At 41.6% G+C, this 23,187-nt stretch overlaps 1 protein-coding gene across 2 annotated transcripts in view; it reads right to left on the bottom strand.

Annotated features, from left to right (window-relative positions):
• The window catches only part of PPP3CA (protein phosphatase 3 catalytic subunit alpha), a 325,559-nt gene extending 309,502 nt beyond the window's left edge, over window positions 1-16,057 (bottom strand). Inside the window, exon 1 of one of the 2 annotated variants that reach the window (XM_005207693.5) lies at window positions 15,259-16,057. In XM_005207693.5, coding sequence (XP_005207750.1) covers window positions 15,259-15,316 — 58 coding nt within the window. In that variant the 5' untranslated portion in view covers window positions 15,317-16,057. 2 annotated transcript variants of the gene reach the window in all.
• Window positions 16,058-23,187: the final 7,130 nt, after the last annotated feature.

The following is a 23,187-nucleotide window of genomic DNA, read 5'->3' as shown; positions in this document are numbered from 1 at the left end:
CTTATTAACACAGGTGGGATTTTTTCCCATGTTATATATGCAGAACCTAAAATAAATTTGTGAACTCAATCATCCAAACTGGCTCCAAAAATTCATTTGGTTGCCAGGCTTATTAGATAGAGGCCCAGGCAAATTTACTAAGGACATAACTTGGGACAAATAACTAAAAAGAAGAGGTAAAATAATCCATATGTTTAAATGAAAAATCGAAAAGGTTAGAACCAGAGAACAAGATGGGCAAGATTAAACCAAATTATGGTGTGTTACTTAAAATTCTGTGCTTAGAATTGTATAAAATAATCTAAATATAGAGTAAAGGAGACCTGGCTTATATGTTTACAAGAAAATGCCTGAGAAGAGGGATAAGGAAGTCAGGGACTCCATAAGTCAAGGCTACCAGAAAAAGTAACCCAACATGGTCTACATTAATTAAAAGTATGAGATTAGAGGTGAAAAAAAAGAAGTCACTAACATTGTTACATTTTAGTGATGATCAGGTATAGCTTTTCCAGTCAATTTGTTTGCTGGAGAGGAAAAAAAAAGATTAATTATGTTCCAGGCATCATGCTAAGCCTAGGGAGATGAAGTGAATAAATTCTTGCCTGTGAAGATTTCACAATTAAAGAGAAAGTTGTGTTGCGAGTATTTGTGACACCCTTTCAGCACAAAGTACAAGAGGCAACATAGCTATGCCTGAGGGAATCCGAAAAATAGTTTTACACAGAAGAAGGACACAATAATGAGCAACAGGGTTCGGTGCCAAAGTAGAATAAATAGAAAGCCATGGAAGGTATTACTGGGAGTTTAAAGTCATTCAGTTTAGTTCCATCAACTTTATACAAAACAAACACTGACACACACGCAGAATACACATATGAATACAAAATATTCTCCCTGTTCCCAAGAACTTACACTGTAATAAACTGAAGAGACTTAAAATAAGTTCAATACAATATGGCATATGCTATATTACAAATATTTTCAATATTCAGGCAATAAGGGTCAAATTCTATAATATAAGGAATTCTTACAATTCAGTCAAGAAAAGGTCACCAATAAAATATGCAGAACAGAATCAGATATTCATTTTTAATTGATCACTCTAGTGATAATATCAAAGAGAGGATAAGTTTGAAAGCAAAGAGACTAATGTTGGGAGGATACAGCAGCACTGGGTAGAGTATTTAAAAGATCTGAACTGAATAACAGATTTAATTAACTGGAGAGATGGTGGTCACACCATCCAGGGTAAAAAACACAGGAGAACAAATAACCCACTTTATTTTCATCCTTACCCATCCACAGCAACTGCCGCATATAAGGTTTGAGAGAAAGATCCAGAAAAAAGACTACGTTGCAAATACAGATGTGTTACTCATCAGCCTAGAAGCCAGAGTAAATCCTATGTGTATAAGGGGGTAAGACTGCCTAGAAGAACTTTTAAAGGGCTAAAAGAACATCAACACTTAGGACTCAATAAAGATGAGCTGACGAAGAAGTCAGAGGAGGAAATCCATGACAGACAATGAGGACAATGTCTGAGGAAGAAAGAGGTGACCCACTGTGCCAAGTATCACAGAGACCAGCAACTGGACAGTCACCGGTGACCTCTGTCGAGTGCTTCTGAGGAACGGCAGAGGCCCCCAACCTACAATGGACTTGACCGTGGTTAGGACATGAGGAAGTCTTTGCTGTAATACAGGCTACCTCTAGAAGAACACCACTGCACTTTCCAGGAGCTGTCCAACAATAAAACAACAATACCGAACATCTTCTGAGGGCTCTTTATAAGCAGGCAGTGGGGAAGGCATTTTACACACAATTCCTCTCACAGTCACTACCACCTTCAAAATCAGTATTACTGTTTCCACTTTTTTAGTAAGAAAAAATGGGTTCAGGATGATTGCAGAAATTTCCCATGAACACAGCTGGCACATGGAGAAAGGAGAATTGAAATGAAGGTTCTGTCAAACCATAAACCTCTTTCCACATTTTGATTATGCTTCCCCATCATTGGAAATGGAGGGAGGGGATGTGTTAACCATTTAACAGTAAGGTCCTTTTGTTTTTTTGGAAGATGGTTGAAGTGGTTGACTTTTAAAGACACATCCACCTTCAATAGCCCATGATTCTCTCACATACTTTGCTCACAGGTATAATAGCTATAATAGCTACAGAATTCCAGAACTAAATGCTCAGCACTTTTTATGCTATCTTTATTTTAAAACAAACCCATATCTTAATAATGTTCCCATTATACTTACACAGAAAAAATTAATATTAATTTCATTTATTTTTGCCAAAAACTGAAAGTACAGTCTATGAAGACAGTTAATCACTCCCTTTTCTCCACTCCACAGCAATGCCACATCTTCTACTATTAAAGTAATTATAACTTAGATTGTGACTTGCTTTCACACCCACTGCCGGACAGTAACCTTCAAATATTGTCTACTTTATTTTAAGCCCTGAGAACACAACACAGGGCCAGGGGGCACTAAAACTCTGATGTTTGAATGGAAAGAATGGAAGGATGGATGAGGAGATGAACTGTTTTGGTAAGTGAAGGAAATAATATTTTTTAAAACAGCCAGTTTACACTCAGTAATGCATTATTTAATCACTTTACCAACTGGGAGATTTAAAATGAGTCATACTTGAAGGAAGCAGTATGGAAAATTGAATGATACAAGTGGCATGAGATATGGATGTAAAAAGAGAAACGAATGTTCACTCTCAAAAAGGCTTCTGAAATACAGATTTTTTTCCTGGATTCAGTATCACCCAAAGGCAAAAAAAAGTCAATTCACTAAATTATTTTTTAAAGATCAGTTGCTTTTGAAACCTCTATCAAAGAAGGCCAATCTTATCCTAACTAAATAATTAATCATGGAATTTCAGGTGTGGCCCATGGGAGATGTTCGAAGAGAGAAAGCTTCATAGGGCACTTTGAAATCACTCCAGAAATGTCTACCTCTATGTTTCAAGACCTGTTCAGTCTACAGATCTGTCTAGCAAAGGTCTGTTCTCTAACCTCAAGTCTCAGACTTTTTTCCTACCAAGAGTCATATGATATGACAACCACTTGCACAAAACACTAGCATGAATGAATCCAGGTTCTAATAAGCTACGCTCGAAAATGTTCATGGAAACAAAGGCAAACATTGCCCCAGCTTACAAGGATGTCTGATCTCCACTGTGATTAAAGGCACATCGGCAGGATCAAGAGGACTGCAAGCTCTGCAAATACCCACCGTGACAGCTGCAGCTCCATCCCTTCTTCTCCCGCATGAGGAATCACAGCAGAATGCAAGTGAAAGTAACATTTTTAGGTTGAACTTGAATCCACCCTGGTTTATATATAGATGTTTCAAAGTATGTCATTTGCAAACTTCTGTAGGTTATCAGTAGCTGTTAATACCTCACAGCTGAGTGTAACACAGACCTGTGTTGTGACACCACAGTTGGAAGCCACTGGCCTCTTTTAGGCCTCAGTGAAACTTAAACTAGTTATCAAATTACAATCAGACTCCCTGGGTTAGCCAAATTCAATGGCCTTAGGAGCTGTTTATCAACAACTTTGAAAGACTGAGTGCCAGAAGTCAGAGCAGGCAGAAGACGCAGGTTCCGGCTCTGGTCAAGTGGGGTGCTGAGCAGCCTTCATGGTGTGATATGAAAAGTAAACAAGGAACTTGGCCTGTCCTCAATTACCCCACTAAACCACCATGGTGTCAGGCTATCATGCTGACTTTAGTACCCGCCTGTATCCCAAATAAAAGCAAGCAAAATACAAGCAACGCCTCCAGAAAATCACTGTTAAAATGCATCTGCTAGCCAGGTTTTCTGGAAAGGTCCTACTCCAGAGCAGATTTAGTATTTGATAGCTTAATGCTGGGGTACAGAGGGACTGAGAAAAGATACGAGTGAAGGAAATTTCAGTAGGAAAGGGCAGGAGACATAAGAGCACTCAGACCATGGTGGTCCTCACCCAGACAAAGGCCATCACGGGATGGATGCTGGACTGGGCCCCTCAGCAAAGGACTTGAGCTCCAGGAAGTTTAAAGGTTAGCCACGGGGGCACAGAGGGCAAGAAGAGTGAAGGAACCCAGCCCATGGTTCTGGAGGTTCCACAGGAGGAAGTAAGCCAAGATGAATCTTTGCTCACTTCTCCAGTTTCAAGAGGCCCTGAGAACTTGACGTGGTTTTATAAGAAGGTTACTGGGATAGGGAGAAGCCCAGAAATCATGCCATGTGGGGAAAAGCTAGAAGACTTAAGAACATGAAAGCTGTTTTTAATATCAAATAAACTCTTTTGTAAAAGACAGAAAAGGTTCATTTTATCGAACTCTATAGGGCAAAGCTAGGAACAACGAGCATGTACTTAAGAGCGTCAGACCGACGTCAAACATCAGGAAACACTCTGGTGAGCAGAAACATTAGAGCAGGAACTCTTAGGAAGTTGGGAGCTCTTTCTCACTAGATGTGTTCACAAGGCAGTGGGAAACAATCCCACAGGGAGTCTGGACAGGGGTTCCATACTGGAGAAGGCCTGAGCCAGATTTCTGGGGCACCTTCCAATTCTAAGAGTCTGATTTGTTCATTTTTGTTAGGTTCAGACTTGAGCAAGTATGAGAGATAAAAGGTCTCCCACACCCCTCCCCCATTCACAGTCAGAGGACTGGCTCCAGGCCAAAAAGGAGTTAGATTTCCAAGGTTTCTTCTAACTCCAAATATCCATAATTTTAGACTTAGATCTCATTTACACTCAAATAAATGAGGATCATGTGGTCTCTCCATTCAGACGATCCACACAATCCATGCCAGTGTTAAATGTCCTTAACTGGTTAAAAAAACAAAAATCACTGAATCCCCAATGCTTCTGAATAGCATTTTCTCTAATCCACTTGAAAGTGGTGGTAGATAATATCTGAGTGTGATGTTATATGTAGAAACTGTAGAAAGAGACTTTTTAATATGTGAAATCTACAGTTAAATCACCACTCAACCTTTTCAAGACTGAAGAATCCCAGTTCCTGTCGTAACTTAAATCCTTTAATCACTGGGAGGGGATCTCTTTTATTTTTTTTCCCCCAACATATTCCAAATTTTTCACATCTGTTTCTAGAAGTGTCTGTGCAGTGAGACAGCACCCGTGTAGAATGTGGCCCAGACGTGAAGACAAGAGTGATTCCCTCCTGGCTGCTAAGTGCAAATGGGCAAAGGTTGATGATGATGAGGTTGTTATGTAGGAAACTATAGTTTCTCTATAGTTTCTTTGACGGAAAAGTATTTCTATCAGACATTAAGTCCTGGCTCACAAACCAAAGCCTGGAAAGCCCTGGCTGGCCTGCCTTAATGTGGAGCCATATGACCAAGTCTGGGATAGTGCAGATCCATCCGTGGCCCTCCACAAGAGCCCTTGGAGAGCAGGCGCCTCCTCACATTGCCACCCTGTTGACATGGATCCCAAAGCCACACTTTTCTCAAAGGCTTCACCATGCAGAGGTGCCATGAGGAAGGCTGACTCACAAGCCCTGCGTTCCGGGCCTGAAAGAGTCTTTCTTATTATTACACAGACATCTCATATCTGGGCCTGCAGTACATTTTACATCTCTATTTGACTCCAAAATATATTAACTTTTATTCATCTGGATTTGCACATTTCTTAAAGTAAGCAATACAACTGTGAAGTGGACCCTGGGCCTCCCCAATGCCTGTCACAATAGTTCACCCCTCAACCTGGCTTCATCACCAATCTTCCCCACGAAAAACATATCGCCTGCCTTTGAGTAAACCAACCTACACACCCTTTGACTGACACTGACTCACTGAACACCAAGCACTCCCTGAGTAAGCCACCACTGCCTGCAGCTTCTGCAAGCTGGCTACTGCACAGAAATCATAGGACCCCCACTATGAAACAGAGCATTTCAAAACTCATGTGAAAAAAACCCTTCTACAGGACTGGCGCTTACAAATCAAGAAACTCCTCACGTTTATGAGCCACCCATGATTTAAGATCCACAAAAAAAATTTCAAAATAGAAAAGAACCCTATAATTCAAAATTTTAAATCCCTCTTATCCTTAATCTATCATTTCATTTATTTAACAATCTAGGGTAGGCTAACGATACAAAAGTAAATGGAACCAAGCCCCAGTCTTCCGGGTTCTCCACTTCCTTGGGAGGAGAGCCAGACAAACTAACCATCACAGCAACATGCTCTAGTCAAGGTGCCCACTGTGAACATGAAGGGACTGAGTCCCTTCACTACTCCAGCTGAAGGTATCAGGAGATGTGGGTCCCCCAGGAGGTAACATATGAACTAAAGCTGTAATCATGAGAATTAAATAATGAGAACTGTTATCATGCCAATAGTTACACCCATACAGAGAAGGTATGCATGTACTTTATTAGCATTAAGTATGCATAGCAGACCAACAATGCCAGGTTTAATAATAAAAAAAAAACGTAATTCCTTTGTTAAAAAAAAAAACTGTAACACAAACGTGAAGCCCTGACTCAGGTTCTACTATTTTAAGAGACTGTGCTTTTAATTTAATTTGATAAAATGGTATATAGCTCACAAGATGTTTAAATACAAATGTCAAAGGATGGTGTAAAGTCCACTTAGGAGAATATAAGAAGTCAGAAGAATTAGTCACCTTTTACCATTTCATAGCCCATATATCTTCCCACTACATAGCAGACACTGCAGGGGCCATAGCAGGGCAGGAAATTATATTGAAGAGGGCTGCATTACTGGATTACAAAAGCTTTAGAGAAAATGATAAATTGAGATGCAAACAAAGGAAGAGGATTTTGCTTTGTTTTGGTTTGGATTTTTTATGTCTTGCTTTTGCTTTGTTTTTGTTGTCATGAAATCTGCCAGGTCATTTTTCTCTTTACGACCATGCCTGGACAATAATTAAAACATATAAATCACCCAATAAATCAAACACTGAATGATTAACATAGCTTTTCTCACTTGTCAGAAATCGGTCAGGCTAAGGAGAAATACAGCAGAAACTAAAAGAAAGCTTTCAAGTTAATATGCTAAGTTGAAAAGGATTGAGCCTTTTAAACTCAGCTGGCATTAAGCCAGTCCAAATGACCAAACAACAAAACTGCCCTCAATCTAATTGTGTCACCTTAGTAATGCCTTCTTCTCCTAGTCCATTCCCTGATGTGGCTGGAGAAGGAAGCATTCTAATCAACCAAGCAGAACCATTTACAGAGAATCAAAATTGATATAATAAACTCAATATAAACATATAATGTGTCTCCATTTATGGCTTCTGGAGGCACCTGATAATTTTGCACTGCCCAAATCATTCAACAAGAATTTGTTCAATGCATAAAGAGCAAGGCATTGAGCTTGGCACTATCGGTTCAGTGACCATATTTTTCAAACTAAAACCTTGAGTATATATTTTAACAAGTCATTTTATGTAACTTCCAAGTAAATGCAACAACTTGGGAGACATAGTTTAGACACCGACATACTAGAATCTCCAAAACATCCTAATACTACATGTAGACAACTGAACATTTAAATCAGAAGCAGTTGCTCCTCCCAAAAAGAAAAATGGGAGCTATACAGTCACCAAAGTTTTTAACCCTTAGAATCCTGGAACTGACAGGAATTGTTTTTAATTTAACTGCATATGAATAAAACATTCTTTCTGAATATCAACCATCATACTTCTGGTTTCACAACTGTAGCAAGTATCTGAAATTGACAAACGCTGAAAGGTAGTATGTCATAATCTCCAGGCAGCTGTTAACATAAATCTCGATTTCTACTCATTTTTCTCTTTTGCAGAGACATGCAGAATTTCCAGCTGCAAGGGATAAATGTTCATAGAAAGTCAGATAGACCATCTTTTAAAATAGAGTTGACTATATTTTGCTGTCAGGCAAAAGAACAGACTAGGGAAATAAAAAGAAAAACACAAGGTTCCAATCTTCCCTATAATGGTCTCAAAAGGAATCCATCCAATTCCATAAACAACATTTTAACAACTGATAACTGCTTCCTCAGAGTTTATATATATATTTTTAAATACCTGAATATGCATTTGTGAAATGGATTTGAAATTCGGCAATATGTCTGCCTCCTGAGAAATCTGTATGCAGGCCAGGAAGCAACAGTTAGAACTGGACATGGAACAACAGACTGGTTCCAAATAGGGAAAGGAGTACGTCAAGGCTGTATATTGTCACCCTGCTTATTTAACTTATACGCAAAGTACATTATGAGAAATGCTGGGCTGGATGAAGCACAAGTTGGAGTCAAGATTGCCGGGAGAAATATTAATAACCTCAGATATGCAGATGACACCACTCTTATGGCAGAAAATGAAGAACTAAAGAGTCTCTTGATGAAAGTGAAAGAGGAGAGTGAAAAAGTATGCTAAAAGATCAACATTCAAAAAACTAAGATGATAGCATCAGGTCCCATCACTTCATGGCAAATAAATGGGGAAACAATGGAAACAGTGATAGACTTTATTTTGGTGAGGCTCCAAAATCACTGCAGCCATGAAATTAAAAGATGCTTACTCCCTGGAAGAAAAGTTATGACCAAACTAGACAGCATAAAAAAAGCAGAGACTTTACTTTGCCAACAAAGGTCTGTCTAGTCAAGGCTGTGGTTTTTCCAGTAGTCATGTATGGATGTGAGAACTAGACTATCAAGAAAGCTGAGCGCCAAAGAATTGATGCTCTTGAACTGTGGTGTTGGAGAAGACTCTTGAGAGTCCCTTGGACTGCAAGGAGATCCAACCAGTCCATTCTAGAGGAGATCAGTCCTGGGTATTCATTGGAAGGACTGATGTTAAAGCTGAAGCTCAAAATTCTGGCCATCTGATGCAAAGAACTGACTCATTTGAAAAAACCCTGATGCTGGGAAAGATTGAAGGCGAAGGAGAAGGGGATGACAGAGGATGAGATGGTTGGATGGCATCACTGACTCAATGGAAATGAGTTTGAGTAAACTCCAGGAGTTGGTGATGGATAGGGAGGCCTGGCATGTTGCAGTCCATGGGGTCGCAAAAAGTCGGACACGGACTGAGTAACTGAACGGAACTAATAGGTCTAAGTCCTCAAGTCCATCTGTTTTAAGCAATTATTCAGAATCCCTCACCATGGAGGAATATTAAATTTTTTATTTTATTTCTTATATAAAATATAATTGATAGTTTATCAATGAATACAGCCTGTATGAATACAGGAGATGGAAATATAAAATAAAACGGGTTTAAAATGCTGAAAATGCAAAGACTATAAAAGACAGCTTACAAACTGAAACGCTGTTTCTGTATACATCATTTCCACTTGACTGTATTTTTAAAAAGTAGTAGAACACCTAAGAAGCAATGGCTCCTATTTTCACTTGAGCTCTCTCTAGAAATTAACTAAATCCTCAAACCAGAATAACAACATGGGTTGTTATCTGTAGTTCAGACAAAGAGTCTTACAATAACACTTTACAAAATAAAAGTATAAAAAATTCCTTAACAGGAAAGTATGCTATTTCTGTTTCCGAGTACATATTTACATGAACAGGAAACAATGTTTGACAGTTTTCCTTAGTTAACCTCATGCCAGATTATAACATTTATCAACAAAATTTAAATTTCTGCTAAACATAGAGATCAAAAGCTTCTTGTAATAAAACTATTTTATACAGTCAGTAATTCAGTAAAGGAAACTTTGAAACAAAATGTGACATCCTAGGTATTGCTAAAAGAAGGGACAGTTCCAAACAGATGCTCAAGAAAGAAGAGACTCTGTTAAAGGGAAGACTTTGCTTACACTTACCTCCATTCTAGTCCCACCTGTGACCAACCACCCTATCTTTTCTGTCTCCATTTCTTCAACTATAAAATGCCACATGAGCTACCACTGTAGACCCAAGGCATTCATGGATTTCAGTATTAATGGTTCTGACTATTCTTGAGTGACCCTGAAAATACATCATTAACACACTGTCATTTGTAATTCTGTGTCAGCAGTGTCTGAACTGCGGTTCCCAGGTGGGTGGATCAAGGGTAACCTTCCCAGCTTTCTATTCCCATTTCATGATCCTCTGTTCTCACAAGTGACTGTTGAGTACAATTGCTGCCTGTTTACATATAGGACTATCCTGTGACATTATAACTCATTACAGTGGAATTGTAGGAAGCTGGAACTCCAAATCTCACTGAATTTCTCTTAAACATCAACAGAATGAGACTCTAAAAAGTTGCTGAGAAAATTAACAAAATGATTTTCTAATTTTTATCTAAGTCCAATATCATGAATCATTTTTTTACATTTCTAGAAGTGTCCAATATTTACACAAAAGTTTCAAAATGGTAATTTAACTGGATTTGCTGAAAGGAAAGTAGGTCTAGAAAAATGCTGTTTTCCAAGGAGGTCACTCTAAATGGATTCTTTATTTGGTTTCATAATCAGTTTCAACTTTACACATGGCTGCCACAAAAAAAGATAAGGAAAAGCATAAGAGGCCAATTATAAAAGTTACAAATGCACACTATATCAAAGTCATATTTCATATCTCTAAAATTACAAATAAAAACACATCATAAATAGATTTTACAAGACATATTTCTAAACTAATATAAACAAATGTTAGAGTAAACCTGAAACTAGATTCTAAGGTGTTTGCTTTTTTTTCACATTTTAGCTGGATGTCTTAATATAGATTGTTCTTTAAAGCAGAGGCTCTTCCCACAGTTTCCAAAAAACTATTATTTTTTAAATATTAATTCTTCTAACTGATGGCACTTTAGAGTCACTGGAGTTTCCCAGAATCCTGGCTGCAACTATTGCCTCAAGCCGACAAAATGTTTTGAAAATAATACACTTGTGTTATATTTACTTTATAGTAGAAATCCTGAAAGGATTAATGAATAGATCAATCTAATTTGTAATTAACAGCATTAATTTGCATGCTGTCCACTAAGTCCAGATAAGAATTTGTTCTCTACTTATTATCTATGACCAAATCATGTTGCTTATAGTATTAATTAGATCAGCAGACCCCTTTTTTCACATCCAGCGCCGATGTAAACTCCAGCCACCAAACAAGGAAATTTAGTCAAAGTTTCAATTAGTGACACTGAATTAATGCAGTTTTACTAAATTCAAATGGAAAATCAAATACATGGAAAAACTCAACCGATTTTAACAAACATCAGTAAAATAAATTCACAATGAGCTCTTCCTGACACACAGCAAAAAAAAAAATGGCATTATTTAATATTCCAAGAACCAAACATGACAGTTATCACTGATATAGCAGCCTCTCTCAGCTAGAAACACTAGTGGCATGAATCCCTATTTACTTAATATTCTACTTAGGACAATCATCTTGCTTACAAGATATTAGATATCTTTCCAGAATTTCTCTACCTGTATTTTGTCTGCACAAATACTATATAAGTTGACAATACACAGAAAGACAGCTCTGGTTTTGGGGTTTTTTGTTTGTTTGTTTGCATTCCCAAGAGTCAGAGGCAATCTGGCAGAAAGCACAAGAGTCTCCAATCTAAGGGTTCTGAGAAATTCCCCAAAACGCTTCCCAGGAATTGACCCCTCAACAACTTGCCACAGTATCTGGAATGTCTACCATTCAAGCAACTTGGATTAAGAGAAAAGGCCCATTACAAAATACCTGAAGATGGGAAGAGAGGAAAGGGCAAGAGATGGAACAAAACAGCAGACTCAACACATGCAGGTCAATTTCCTCCCCGTGTTTAACAGAGTCCCACAGACCATAGGGAATGTTAGGGCCACAGACAAGATTTAAAGGCAGGACCAGGCAGAGAGGCATGAGGGAAGGCAGAGTTTGGAACGAGGCCCATGGAGCAGCACTGAAGAGAAAAACCACACTATGGGGTGGAATGGGGGGACAGGGAAAAGTTATTCTTCTACTTATTGCTCTTTGTCTTTTGCCTTATAATTATACAATGTTTTCTTTTTTAAAATATCAAACAGTAAATGGATCAAGTTATTCTGATTTCCAACAAATGGCACTACCAAGATGTTTTCTCTGAATTTTTATACTTTGCTGTTTTTATTCCAAGAACAGTCTAAATAAAACCGCTCCAGTTTAGCTAGATGAAGTAACTTTCTTTCTGATGTTATCTAAATGAATGCTTTCCCTCTCCAATGCTGCCATTCCCTTCCATTTTTTAGGTTTACAAACTGACCAGCATGTGTGAACACCTTCAAGAAGATGCTGAATATCTGCAAAATTGCACAACTGAGACTAAAACTCAGCCTACCTACCTTTCTAAAGTTGTATTTTGGAAACACAAATCAAGAAAGCTGTCACATCATCGCATTACTACAAGCAAAACCACAAGCGCAGCTTTATTTGTAAATAGCAGTCTAATATACAATAAAAGCCATATCACAGTAATGAAGATAACTATAAACAAATGTCATGGCCTGCCACAATAATAATGATCCAAGTTCTTATTCCCATGTGTGAGTAAATATTAACCACACTTCTTAAAATGAAAAAATGCTTATGGAACACAAAAATTTCCCTTGCCTACATTAAAAAAAATGAGTCAATCTCAGATCAGGGAGATAAAGTCTAACAAAATTTAAAGTCATGGCTTCATGGCTTCACGAATTGTATCTTATCAAATTTTTATAACTCTGAAAAATCTTTTGGTAATCTGCTTTCCATTCTGAAAATATGTACTTTCTACTTGCTAAGTATATACATATATATATTCATGTGGAAATGCTATATCATAGAAGACTGATAATCAAAACAGATTATCATCTCAATTAATTGTAAAACTCACAGGTATAATAAAGCCAACTTTCAATAACGCCTCTTAAGCCAACAGTAAAAAGTCTATAAGAAAACATAAGAGGAATAGCAGTAGTATTTCCACCTTAAAATCAGGATTCATCAATAAAACTTTTTCAATAAACAAAATTTTCACAAAACTTCACATCAAGATCCCTATCAAAACATATGCAAAATTAACTTTTCCTATTGTGAGTCTATTATACTCATCCACATTTCAGTTCTGCAAAAACATGTAAACTAAATTTTCTGAATTATGGGTGGTTGTGTGTATGTATAATGAAAAGCCATTTATGATAAAATGTATACAATATATTACTGTAAAAAAGCAAGACAGAATAACCATGGAATGGTTGAATGCACTTTCACATAAACCATTAAAGACACTGAGCCAGAATGTATGAACAATTATTTTCACAATCTTTACTTGATGACAATTTTACAATTACATTAAGAAGCCACATTTTGTGACTTAAAACAGAGAACTGATATTCTGTGTGCACATGAGTGTTTCCTCATTGCTGACACATTTACTGCTGTCATATGAATTGTAAGCTTTATATCAAGTGTTTTGAAAAAAGGTAATCTCAACATACAGACTGGAGTTACACCTAAACTTTACACCTTAAGGGAGACAGTTGTTATTCTCTGCTATTTCAGCAAAAGGTCTTAATTTTTTTTAAATGTCAACACAGGCCCTTAACACAAAACATAATTCTGTATGAATTTGAATTGACTGTTTACATGAGAATCCATGCCTGCAGAAAGAACAGTTGTGCATCTGTAGACCTATTTCAAGTCATTTTGGCAGAGATACTACCTACTTATTTTGATGGATCTATGAATACTGCACTGAAGCAGGAATGATTCTAATAGAACCAAAACAAGACAAGACACACACACACACACACATCACTTTAAAAACAAAAACAAAAAAACTGAGCAAACCTGAGTGGAGCCATGAACATTTCTGAAGTCTCCGAAGGACTTAGGCATCATGCACGGTTTTTAGACTGCGGGGTTACTTCACCTAAGTGTTCATGGTGCACATGACTTCACTGCCTTGCATTCTAGTTGCATGCTCAGGCCACATTAGATACAATCTCTGTTCTACACACAACACACAGGCATACACACACTCTCTCTCTCTATACCAGCCCGAGCTGTTTCCAATTTCAGAGGCCCGCTCAGCGTGTAGCCTATGCCCATCCCTGCTCTGCTCAGTCCTGACCGCAGGAGTGTAGGGACGCTTACATTAAGTAGGGATACTACTTAAACCTGGTATATCTGCTCTGTTGCTTCATCCTTCCAGAATGTATAGCATGGTCCCTTCCCCACTCCATGAGTACAACGGAGACGACGGATTCCCGGGTGCGAGAGAGAAGACCACTACTTGTCCCCTTCCACACCCGAGGCATCCCTGCTTCTCTCCTCCAAAAACCCCAGAGCCACTGCTGCCCGGAGTCTGTGATCCCAGGGCGGGGGAGAAGAGCCAATGACAGGAATCAAATAGCCCGTTCAGGAGCGGGTGCCAGGGGCACGGAAGGGGCGAGCCGGGTGAAGTTACCAGCACCGGGGAGGTGTGCTTCGGCGGGGCACCGTTCGAGAGCAATGACAGGTCTGCTGGGGAAGGCTGGGGGCGGCGAGGGAGGCTGGGGAACAGCTTTTCCTGTCTTTCTCAGGGCCTGGCGGGGAATCCCGGGGCTGCGGCGGCGCCGGGGCTCGCGGGTAGTCCCCCGCCTCCCCACGCCCCCCCCCCCGCCCCCGCGCCCCCGGCGCGTGCCCTCCGCCGCCCCCTCAGTGCGGCCGCTCCCGCCCCGCGCGGAAGGAAGCGCCGGGCTCCCCCCACGCTCTCCCGCTCTCTCGCGAGTCCTGTGCAGGCCCTTTTCGGGGGGAGGGGAAGGGGGAGGGGGCGCAGAGGGAATTGCTGCAATAGAGCGCCGAGAGAACCATGCCCGGGCGAGGCAGGCGGTGGAAAGCCACGGCCACATAAAAATGCCATATTAATTTTTTAAAAGCCATAAATCACCCCTCCCTCTGCAAACGAAAACCATAAACCCGATCCCATGCAAGCCCGCGAGCAGCCACCCACTTCCTATTTCTGTCACAGCAGCTACACCCTGCCAGCAACCAACCCCCCCCCCACGGGCGCCCCCTCCCGCCACCGCCACCCCCGCCACAGGCTCCCCTCGGCTCAGCCATTTGCCAACTGACGCCCCCGTAAATAAAAATGCCCCAAGTGGGGCTGGGTGGGAAGCGTGGGGGAAGGGCGCGCCAGAGAGGGGGATTTGAGGGTTGCACAATATCCTAGAAGGTCCGTGGCTGGAGCGAGGAGAGAACCCCAGGCGGGGGGAGGGGAGGCGAGCCTCCCGGGTGCCTGCGGCACACGGTGCACCCAGGCGATCGCAGCGCGCCGCTTACCTTTCACCACCCTGTCGGTCGTCGACAACTTGGGATCAATTGCCTTGGGCTCGGACATCTCCAGCCGCCGGGGGACAGCGACGCGCTGCTCGTCCGTCCTACTGCACACCCCGACCGGACCGGCGGGCCAGACACTCAACGCCGCCGCTGCCGCCGCGCTGCAAACCGCTTGGCTGGAGGTTCTGGGCTCTGAGCTGGCTTTAAAGTTACTGCCTTCTCCGCGCGTCCCTCCTCCTCCTCCTCCGCTGCCGCCGCCGCCGCCGCCTTCACTCCTCCTCCGCCGCCGCCAGCCCTGCCGACTCTGCTCCGGGCTGCGCGTGTGTGGTGGTTATTTATTTATTTTCTAAGCACGCCTCTCGGTTCTTCTTTTATTCTTGGGGGAAGGGGGATGGGGTGGGGAAGCGCACACACGAGCACCCACCCTGGCACGGAGATAGGGCACCGCGGAATGGAGCCCCAAGCGCGCACACTGCTGGGATTAAGACCGATCACATGGGGAGGGCCGGGGGCGAGGAAGGAGAGGCAGGGCCGCCGATGTCAGTGCCACTAGCCGCGCCTCGGCGTCCCCGGCGGCGGAGAGGCGGCCGCCGATGCTGCTGCTGCTGCCGCCGCTGCTTCCCCACACCGAGCGCCGCTGCTGATCAGCGGCCGCCGGAGACGTCCCGCCGCCTCGCTCGCCCGTGCCTGCCTCTGCCTCCCCGCGCCGCTCCTTCACTCACACAGGCACAGCCACGGAGCTCGGCAGACTCAGTCCCCGGCGCAACCTACCCTCCGCCGCCACCGCCGCCCCGGCCGCCGCCGCCGCCGCCGCTGCCGCCACCGCTCCCGCCTCCGCCTCCTCCCCTTCCTCCTCCCGGCCCCCGCCTCTAGCGCCGGAGCGGCCTCCTCCTCCCCGCGGAGCCCGCCCCCTGCTACCCTCGACGTTGAAGCTATGAGCGGTCATTGGATGGCGTGAGCGTCACTCACTGCCAGCGGCGCCCTCCCCTCTGGCCCCGCCTCCCGCTCCTCCTCGTCGTCCCCGCCCCTCGCTCTGTTTTCTCTGGGCTGCCAGTTCGGCGGGCCTGCTGCCTCCACCGCCCAGTCCCCCGCTCAGGTGTCACTGTTGCTGGCAGCCGGGATTAGGGAAGGAGAATGGGCAGGGGGTCGCGGCTGGGAGGAGAGAGGCTTTGCCATGCCACCCCCCCCCCCGCCGCCCAGCCCCATTTGGCCTCTTTCCCTGGACCCCGCACACACACCCCGCGCCGCTTTGGCAACGGTGCCTTGCCGGCTTGGGTTAAGCCGCAGTGTGAGTAGCCAAGTGCGGAGGGTGTCTCCGGGTGTGTGCGTGCGTGGCCCGCGAGAGGGCAAGAAAGGAGGAGGCGAGGAGAGCAGGGAAGGGGGTTGGGGTGAGAGGCGGCCGAGGAAGGGCGGAGGAAGGAAGAGCGCGAGGAGCTCCGGGGCCGCCTCACAGCTGCTGTCGCTGCCGCAGCTGTCCGGAGAGAATCGCCGAAACGGCGACGAATCAACAACTTACCTTGGAGAGACGGGCTCCGCTGTGATGGGTGTACTGCCTGTTTTGCTACTGGGGCTTTGGTGGGGGGCTGGGGAGGGGTGTCGTGAGTATTAATGTTTCCCACCCCTGCATCCACATCTTTGGTGGAGGGGCCGCTTCTAGCGTCTCCGGCCGGGGACGTGGCGGAGCGTGCGGGGCGCGGGAGCGGGCTGCCCACTGAGGATGGGGACGGGAGGACACGCGACCCCGGGCAACTCTTGAGTTACCTAGGTTAGCCCTAGGCGGGGGAAGGGAGGGAAGAGAAACATCGGAGAGGGTCGCCTTTTTTACTGTTGACACTGCACACCTAGTGACTGGTCAGGACTGGTGACAGGACATCCGCCTTCCCAGCTCCAGTCCATCATCCGATTCCCACTTGGTGCTCCTAATACCTGCAGGGCACTGCAGCCCAAGGCGGATCCCCATTCTGGTGTCCTCGGGTTGGAAGGAGTGTGAAGGAGACAACGGGAACCTAAAGAGTGACTGTGACCCAAATGTTCCCTTCTGGACTACTAATGAGGAGCAGGTTTCCCTCAGCAAGAAGGTCACCTCGCCACAGCCCATCTCCCCAACCAACCTCACCCCCAAGGACCGGCAGAGGTCGGGGACAGGGATTAAAGTTCAAACTCGAAAAGAAGTTTTAGAAAATTGGCTGATGACATGAGTGTGGCTTCAGCAGTATGGTCTGCAAGGAATAGAAGCTCACAGTTGGAGGTTAGGTGAGCCTCCTGGAGGCCTTTTTAGCCAAAGGATATGTCCCTGGCTCAGGGAGACTGCCACTAGGTCCAAAATCTTCTGCCCAATTCACAACTCTAAGATTGTTATGCGGTAATTAGGCAAACAATACATTTAATCAATATGAATCCTGCTCTTTTTATATGCCAGACACTGTGATAAGTAATTGATGTGGGGTGGGGAAAGATTGAAAAGGGCCCTTGCGGGTAATGAAGCCTAGTCCGGTAGAACTGCCATGAAAAGATGAGTTCTGAGAGAACAGGGTATTGCCTCAAGAAGGAGTTGTTGAAAACAGCCTCTTGAGCACAGGCAGAGCTAGTTGCTAAGGCAGATTTGGGAAGTTGGCCCCTAGCCAGATGGCACAGAGCAAGGCAAGGATGCCAAGACCTCTGGGTGAAGAAGAGGGCCTGCTTGAGGAAAGATCAGGAAACCATGTCCAGGGATGCTCGCTCCTAACTCCGCAATGTTCTTTCCCGCATACTGCAAGCAGAGATACAGTTCCCACCGGTATTTGGACTCACTTTTCAGATACTGAAAAAAAAAAAAAAACTTAGTACCAAGCTCAGAGGCTTAAACTGTCAGCACCATAGAATAGTTTTATGATGCAGATAGGAAATAAAGGCACACCTTTCAGGCACACCCTTCAGTCCGCTACAAGTCTAGAACACCTCCTAGCTGAAATATGTGTGGGAAAAAATGTTATGAATCATAATCACTTTACAACACATCTTATTATCATCAGGTGCCTTTAATGCATGTGTCTGCTTCCATACTGTTGCAACACAGACACATCTTCCTAATGAAAATTGGACCCTACACCAAGGAAAACTAGACAGCAGCTTATTAACTAGAGACCAATTATGTCCACATAGCGGGCCTACTGATAGAGCCAAATCAAAGGTATTTTTTTAGATGTCTTACTATCTCCTACTGTCATGTATCTTTTTATCCTGTTAGACTGCCAAGTCTGTCTTTGATTATATTACCATTTGCATCAGCTCACCTTAGACATGGAATTTACATTTTCAAGAAGTTACTGCAATGCCTGGATGCTGAATTCAACAATATCCTCTGTGAAGAAAAAGAGAAAAAATTAAAAAAAAAAAAAAACTTGGCAAAAAAACCTTCAGATCAGATCAGATCAGTCGCTCAGTCCTGTCCAACTCTTTGCGACCCCATGAATCGCAGCACGCCAGGCCTCCCTGTCCATCACCAACTCCCGGAGTTCACTCAGACTCACGTCCATCAAGTCAGTGATGCCATCCAGCCATCTCATCCTCTGTCATCCTCTTCTCCTGACCCCAATTCCCCCCAGCATCAGAGTCTTTTCCAATGAGTCAACTCTTCGCATGAGGTGGCCAAAGTACTGGAGTTTCAGCTTTAGTATCATTCCTTCCAAAGAAATCCCAGGGCTGATCTCCTTCAGAATGGACTGGTTGGATCTCCTTGCAGTCCAAAACCTTACTGTCTACCAAAAATTGCATTTCCCCTTCTTTAGTATACTCTCTGCAAAGTGTCTAGCTAGGTAAGGACTCCATTTCCCACCTGCACCCGCTTGCATCTGAGTGGGTCCATGTGACTAGTTCTGGTCAATAAGCTGTGGGCTAAAGTGTTTCATCACTTTTTGACTAGGCAGTTAAGCAGAAGATATGCATTCTCCAGCCTCTGGGCTCCCATCTATAGCTAAATTCAGAGACTTCTAGAGTCCTAGAGAGGGTGTACCCTCACATGGAAAGAGCTGAGTGCCTAAACTACCACATAGAACAATGCTGCCCACTTACTAGAAATATCATTTTAGCACACAAAAGTTGCTACGTTAGTTCAAAAGTAAAGCCCAGAATTATTGTGCATCTGTTATATAACAGAATTACCAGACTAAAAATATGTTTACTTTTTAATACATGATTATAAAACTTTGATTTTATAAATGAATTATTGATTTGCCAGTTGTATTTTGAACACCTGTTCTGTGCTAGGTAGTATATAAATGTATAAGGATTCAATATTAATCTTTTCATTCAAATATCTCTCAAATATAAATCTTGTTATATGTGAGTTGCACATATACTCTATGCAAACATTTAGGTATACGGTGCTACTTCATCAAAAGTAATTATGAATAATATATATGGAAAAAAAGAAAATATTGAGAATTTGGAGTCATCTATGCATTCAAATGCTCCAAGTCACAGTTTACCTCCATTGGTACAAATTATAGTAAATGGATAATGTTAATTTGCTATTAAGTGTTCTACTAAATCTAGAAACTTTTTAAAGGGAAAAAAGTAAAGATATTTCATTTTATATCCTGTTTTGAGAATAACTGTCTTTGAAATTTTTTACTTTCCTTTTGATTCTTGATAAAGTACTATCATTTTGACATTAAGAGTTGAATAGTAGCTTCTGGTTTTGACTCATCTGAGGCACACACTTCATTCTGAGTAGCTGATGGCAGACAGCAGTATGTCTGTCCTATTCCCACCTGAGTTGATGGAGCTAAATGCTGAAGAACCTGCAGAGTATACAGCCAGTCCTGATGGAGCCATGAATCTGTATGAGAATTAGATTTATTATCTTAAAGCTAATTCCTCTGACACTCACTTTTAACATGTCCTACCCTATTCACTATAGAAGCTCTATGAAAAATACATTCAAAATGGATTTTATTTGAGATTTATAGTAAAAGCCTTCTTATTATTTATCTTTTGGATTGCCCTTGAAATTTTATTGAACCATGTTTTTTTCCAGAAGTTAGTTTTACTCATTTGGGAAAGTTGTTATAACTAATATATTCAGGAGTAAATAGATTTGTTTGTTTTGGTTTTTTTTTCAGTCAGGGACCAAATTATAACTTATGGAATTGTATGCTAAGTTCATAAAGAGAGGATATGTTTTATGTAAAATTTGGCAAGACTATGGGCAATCATTAATTTGTATTTAATAAATATTTTTATATTTGTTTTATTTATATTTGTGTCATCATTTCATATCCCAATTCTGGGCACAGAGTAAGTGCTCAACAAATTTTGCTGAATGAACTTAAAAAGAATATTGGCATCCAGTATATGACAGGTTAAGTACCATAGTGCATACTCAGGAATATTTCAATATTCCTAATATAAGAAATATATATTAATATATTGTTTATGTACGTGTATATTTAGTTATTTATACACACACACTGGAGAGAAATCTTATAGCCCTTTCTCCTAGATAGTTTTAATTCTAGCTTCATTATTAATTTTAAAATTAAGAATAGATTAAGGGTGTCATATCATACATGTTTACATTTAAAATAGCTATATGCATGCTATTATACTGACCATCCAAGAACTATTCATGCTATAGAACTGTATGTGTTCTGGCTTTTCTAAACTCAGAATTTCAGAATATTTGACCTGAAATGAGCTGGAGTTTACACTTGAAGTGCTTTGAGAACATCTTCAAGAACTACCGCAAACAGCTTAGTAATCAAACTAAAGATAACACGTTGTGGAAGACCTGGTAAATCAATTTAGGATAAACTTTGTCAAGCCCTCTAAAAGTACATTTGCATATACCAAATCAATATAGTAATTAGAAATGGGTTTTACTGTTCAAAGCCAGCAGAAATTTAACCTTACTCAAAGTAAGTTTTGCCCATTATTGATGGAAAATTCATGAATTTGCAAGTAAATATTTTATTTAAAAAGAAGCAGTCAGACTAGCCATCTTTCTATTTACTTCTGATTAGTCGTATTTTATTTTGCTAGTATTCATGGTTATTGGAAAGCCTATATATAGTAAGCATTTATTGAACACCTACACATATCAGACACTGGGAATATGACATGAAAATATCAAGTCTCACCGTTCATAAACTTTAGATTCCAGTGAGAAGAGACACACAACAAAAAGGAAAAATTACACATACAGAATATGTTGGATGAGCTAAGTGGTAAAAATCATGTATACTGGTAACAGCACTGAAAGGAGTGGTTGGCAAAGTAGAGTTGCTCACTGTTGTAGACAGATTGTTTAGGGAAGACATCTCTGAGAAGATAATATTTCAACAGAGAGTCAGTGAAGTAAAGACAATATCTATGCAGCTATCTGGAAAAGGAGTGTTCTGTGTTAAAGAAATAGCATGTGCAAAGGCCCTGATGTAAGAGCCTGTTTGACCTTTGCAAAGAACTGTCAAAGGAGGCCAGTGTAGTGGAAGCACAATGAACCAGAGAGAGTGATCCAAGACTAGGTCACAGAGGTGCTATAGAGTCAGATTATACAGGGCCTCATAGACCATAGAAAAAATTCTAAACATTATTCTGGTGAAATAAGCAGTATTTTATTAGGAAAGTGATATGATATGATTCAAGCTTAGAGAAAACCATTGGTCTCTTGTAAGAACTGACTCTGGATGCAATTATTGTCATAATCCAAGCTAGAAATAAGGTAGTTTGGATTACTGAGAAGGAAGAAGTGAAAGGTATCCAATTCCAAATATATTTTAAAGGTAGAGCTGAAAGATGTGTTGATGGATTGGATAGAGTGTGTGGGAAAATCAAAAGGACTCCTTGGAGTCAAGAACACCAAAGTTTGGGGTGGGGTCTCAACAAAGGAAAAATGGAGCTACCATTTACTGAGAAAGGGATCATCGGAAATAGAGAGCATATATTATGAAGAAGATCTAAAACTAGTTCTAGACACGTTAACTTTGAGATGAACATTTGACATGGACGTGGAGATGGCATGTAGGTAATTGGATATATGACTCTGGACTTGAGAGGCAAGGGTCAGGCTGTTGATGTATAAAATTGGTAGTCATGACATCTTAGTGGTCCTTTATTTTAGTTGGCAGAAGTGGAGGGACCTGCAAATCTGACAGAAAGGAGTAGCTTCTGGGGAGAAATGTGGTGCCTCTGAGGTCAAGCAAATGAAGTGAATTGTGTTAACAATGCTGAAAATTTGAGTAAAATGACAACTGAGAATTGACTGTCGGTTTTGACAAAAGGGGAGTTCACTGGTGATCTTCACAATTCAGTCTTTATACCTATCTAAAATAGCATCTCATCAGTCTCTGCCTCTTTATACAGACTTAGGCCTTTTTTCATGTTTATAATTAGCTGACAGTACATGTGTATATCTGTGATGCATATGATGTGTTTGGCTATCTTCCTGCAGCTATATGATATGACCTTTGAGAGGAGGAGGAAATTTGTCTTGTTCCCATTTGAATCTCTGGTGATTAAAAGCTGTTTGTGGAAAGAATGGCTTACAATGCTAGCCCAGGTTAGTTTTTCTTATTTTTTTAATAGTTGAAATAAGTATTTTAAGGAGGTTGCGGAGGGAGAATTTAGTGGAGGTGGTCAAAAGGTATAGACACTTAATTAAAAAAAAAAAAAAAAAAAGCTACAGACGTTTATTTATAAAATAAATAACCCCGAAGAAGTCTCTTACCTTGGCGGGTAGCACTTTTTATGCCTGGTTTTTCCTAAAGCTGAGATGGCATCCCAGGCAAAGGGCCTTAAATTTATTAAAAAAATAATAGTAAAATAAAATGAATAACCCCTGGGGATGTAGTGTAAAATATAGTCACTGTAGTTAGTAACACAGGATCATAGATTTGAAAGTTGCTTAAAAAAGTTCAGTAGTTCTTGAAAGTTTTAATCACAAAGGAAAAATTT

This window comes from Bos taurus, chromosome 6 (assembly GCF_002263795.3).
Source record: "Bos taurus isolate L1 Dominette 01449 registration number 42190680 breed Hereford chromosome 6, ARS-UCD2.0, whole genome shotgun sequence".
Classification (NCBI taxonomy): Eukaryota; Metazoa; Chordata; class Mammalia; order Artiodactyla; family Bovidae; genus Bos; species Bos taurus.
The sequence above is the reverse complement of the archived record's forward strand: the minus strand, read 5'-3'. Positions and strand labels throughout refer to the sequence as shown.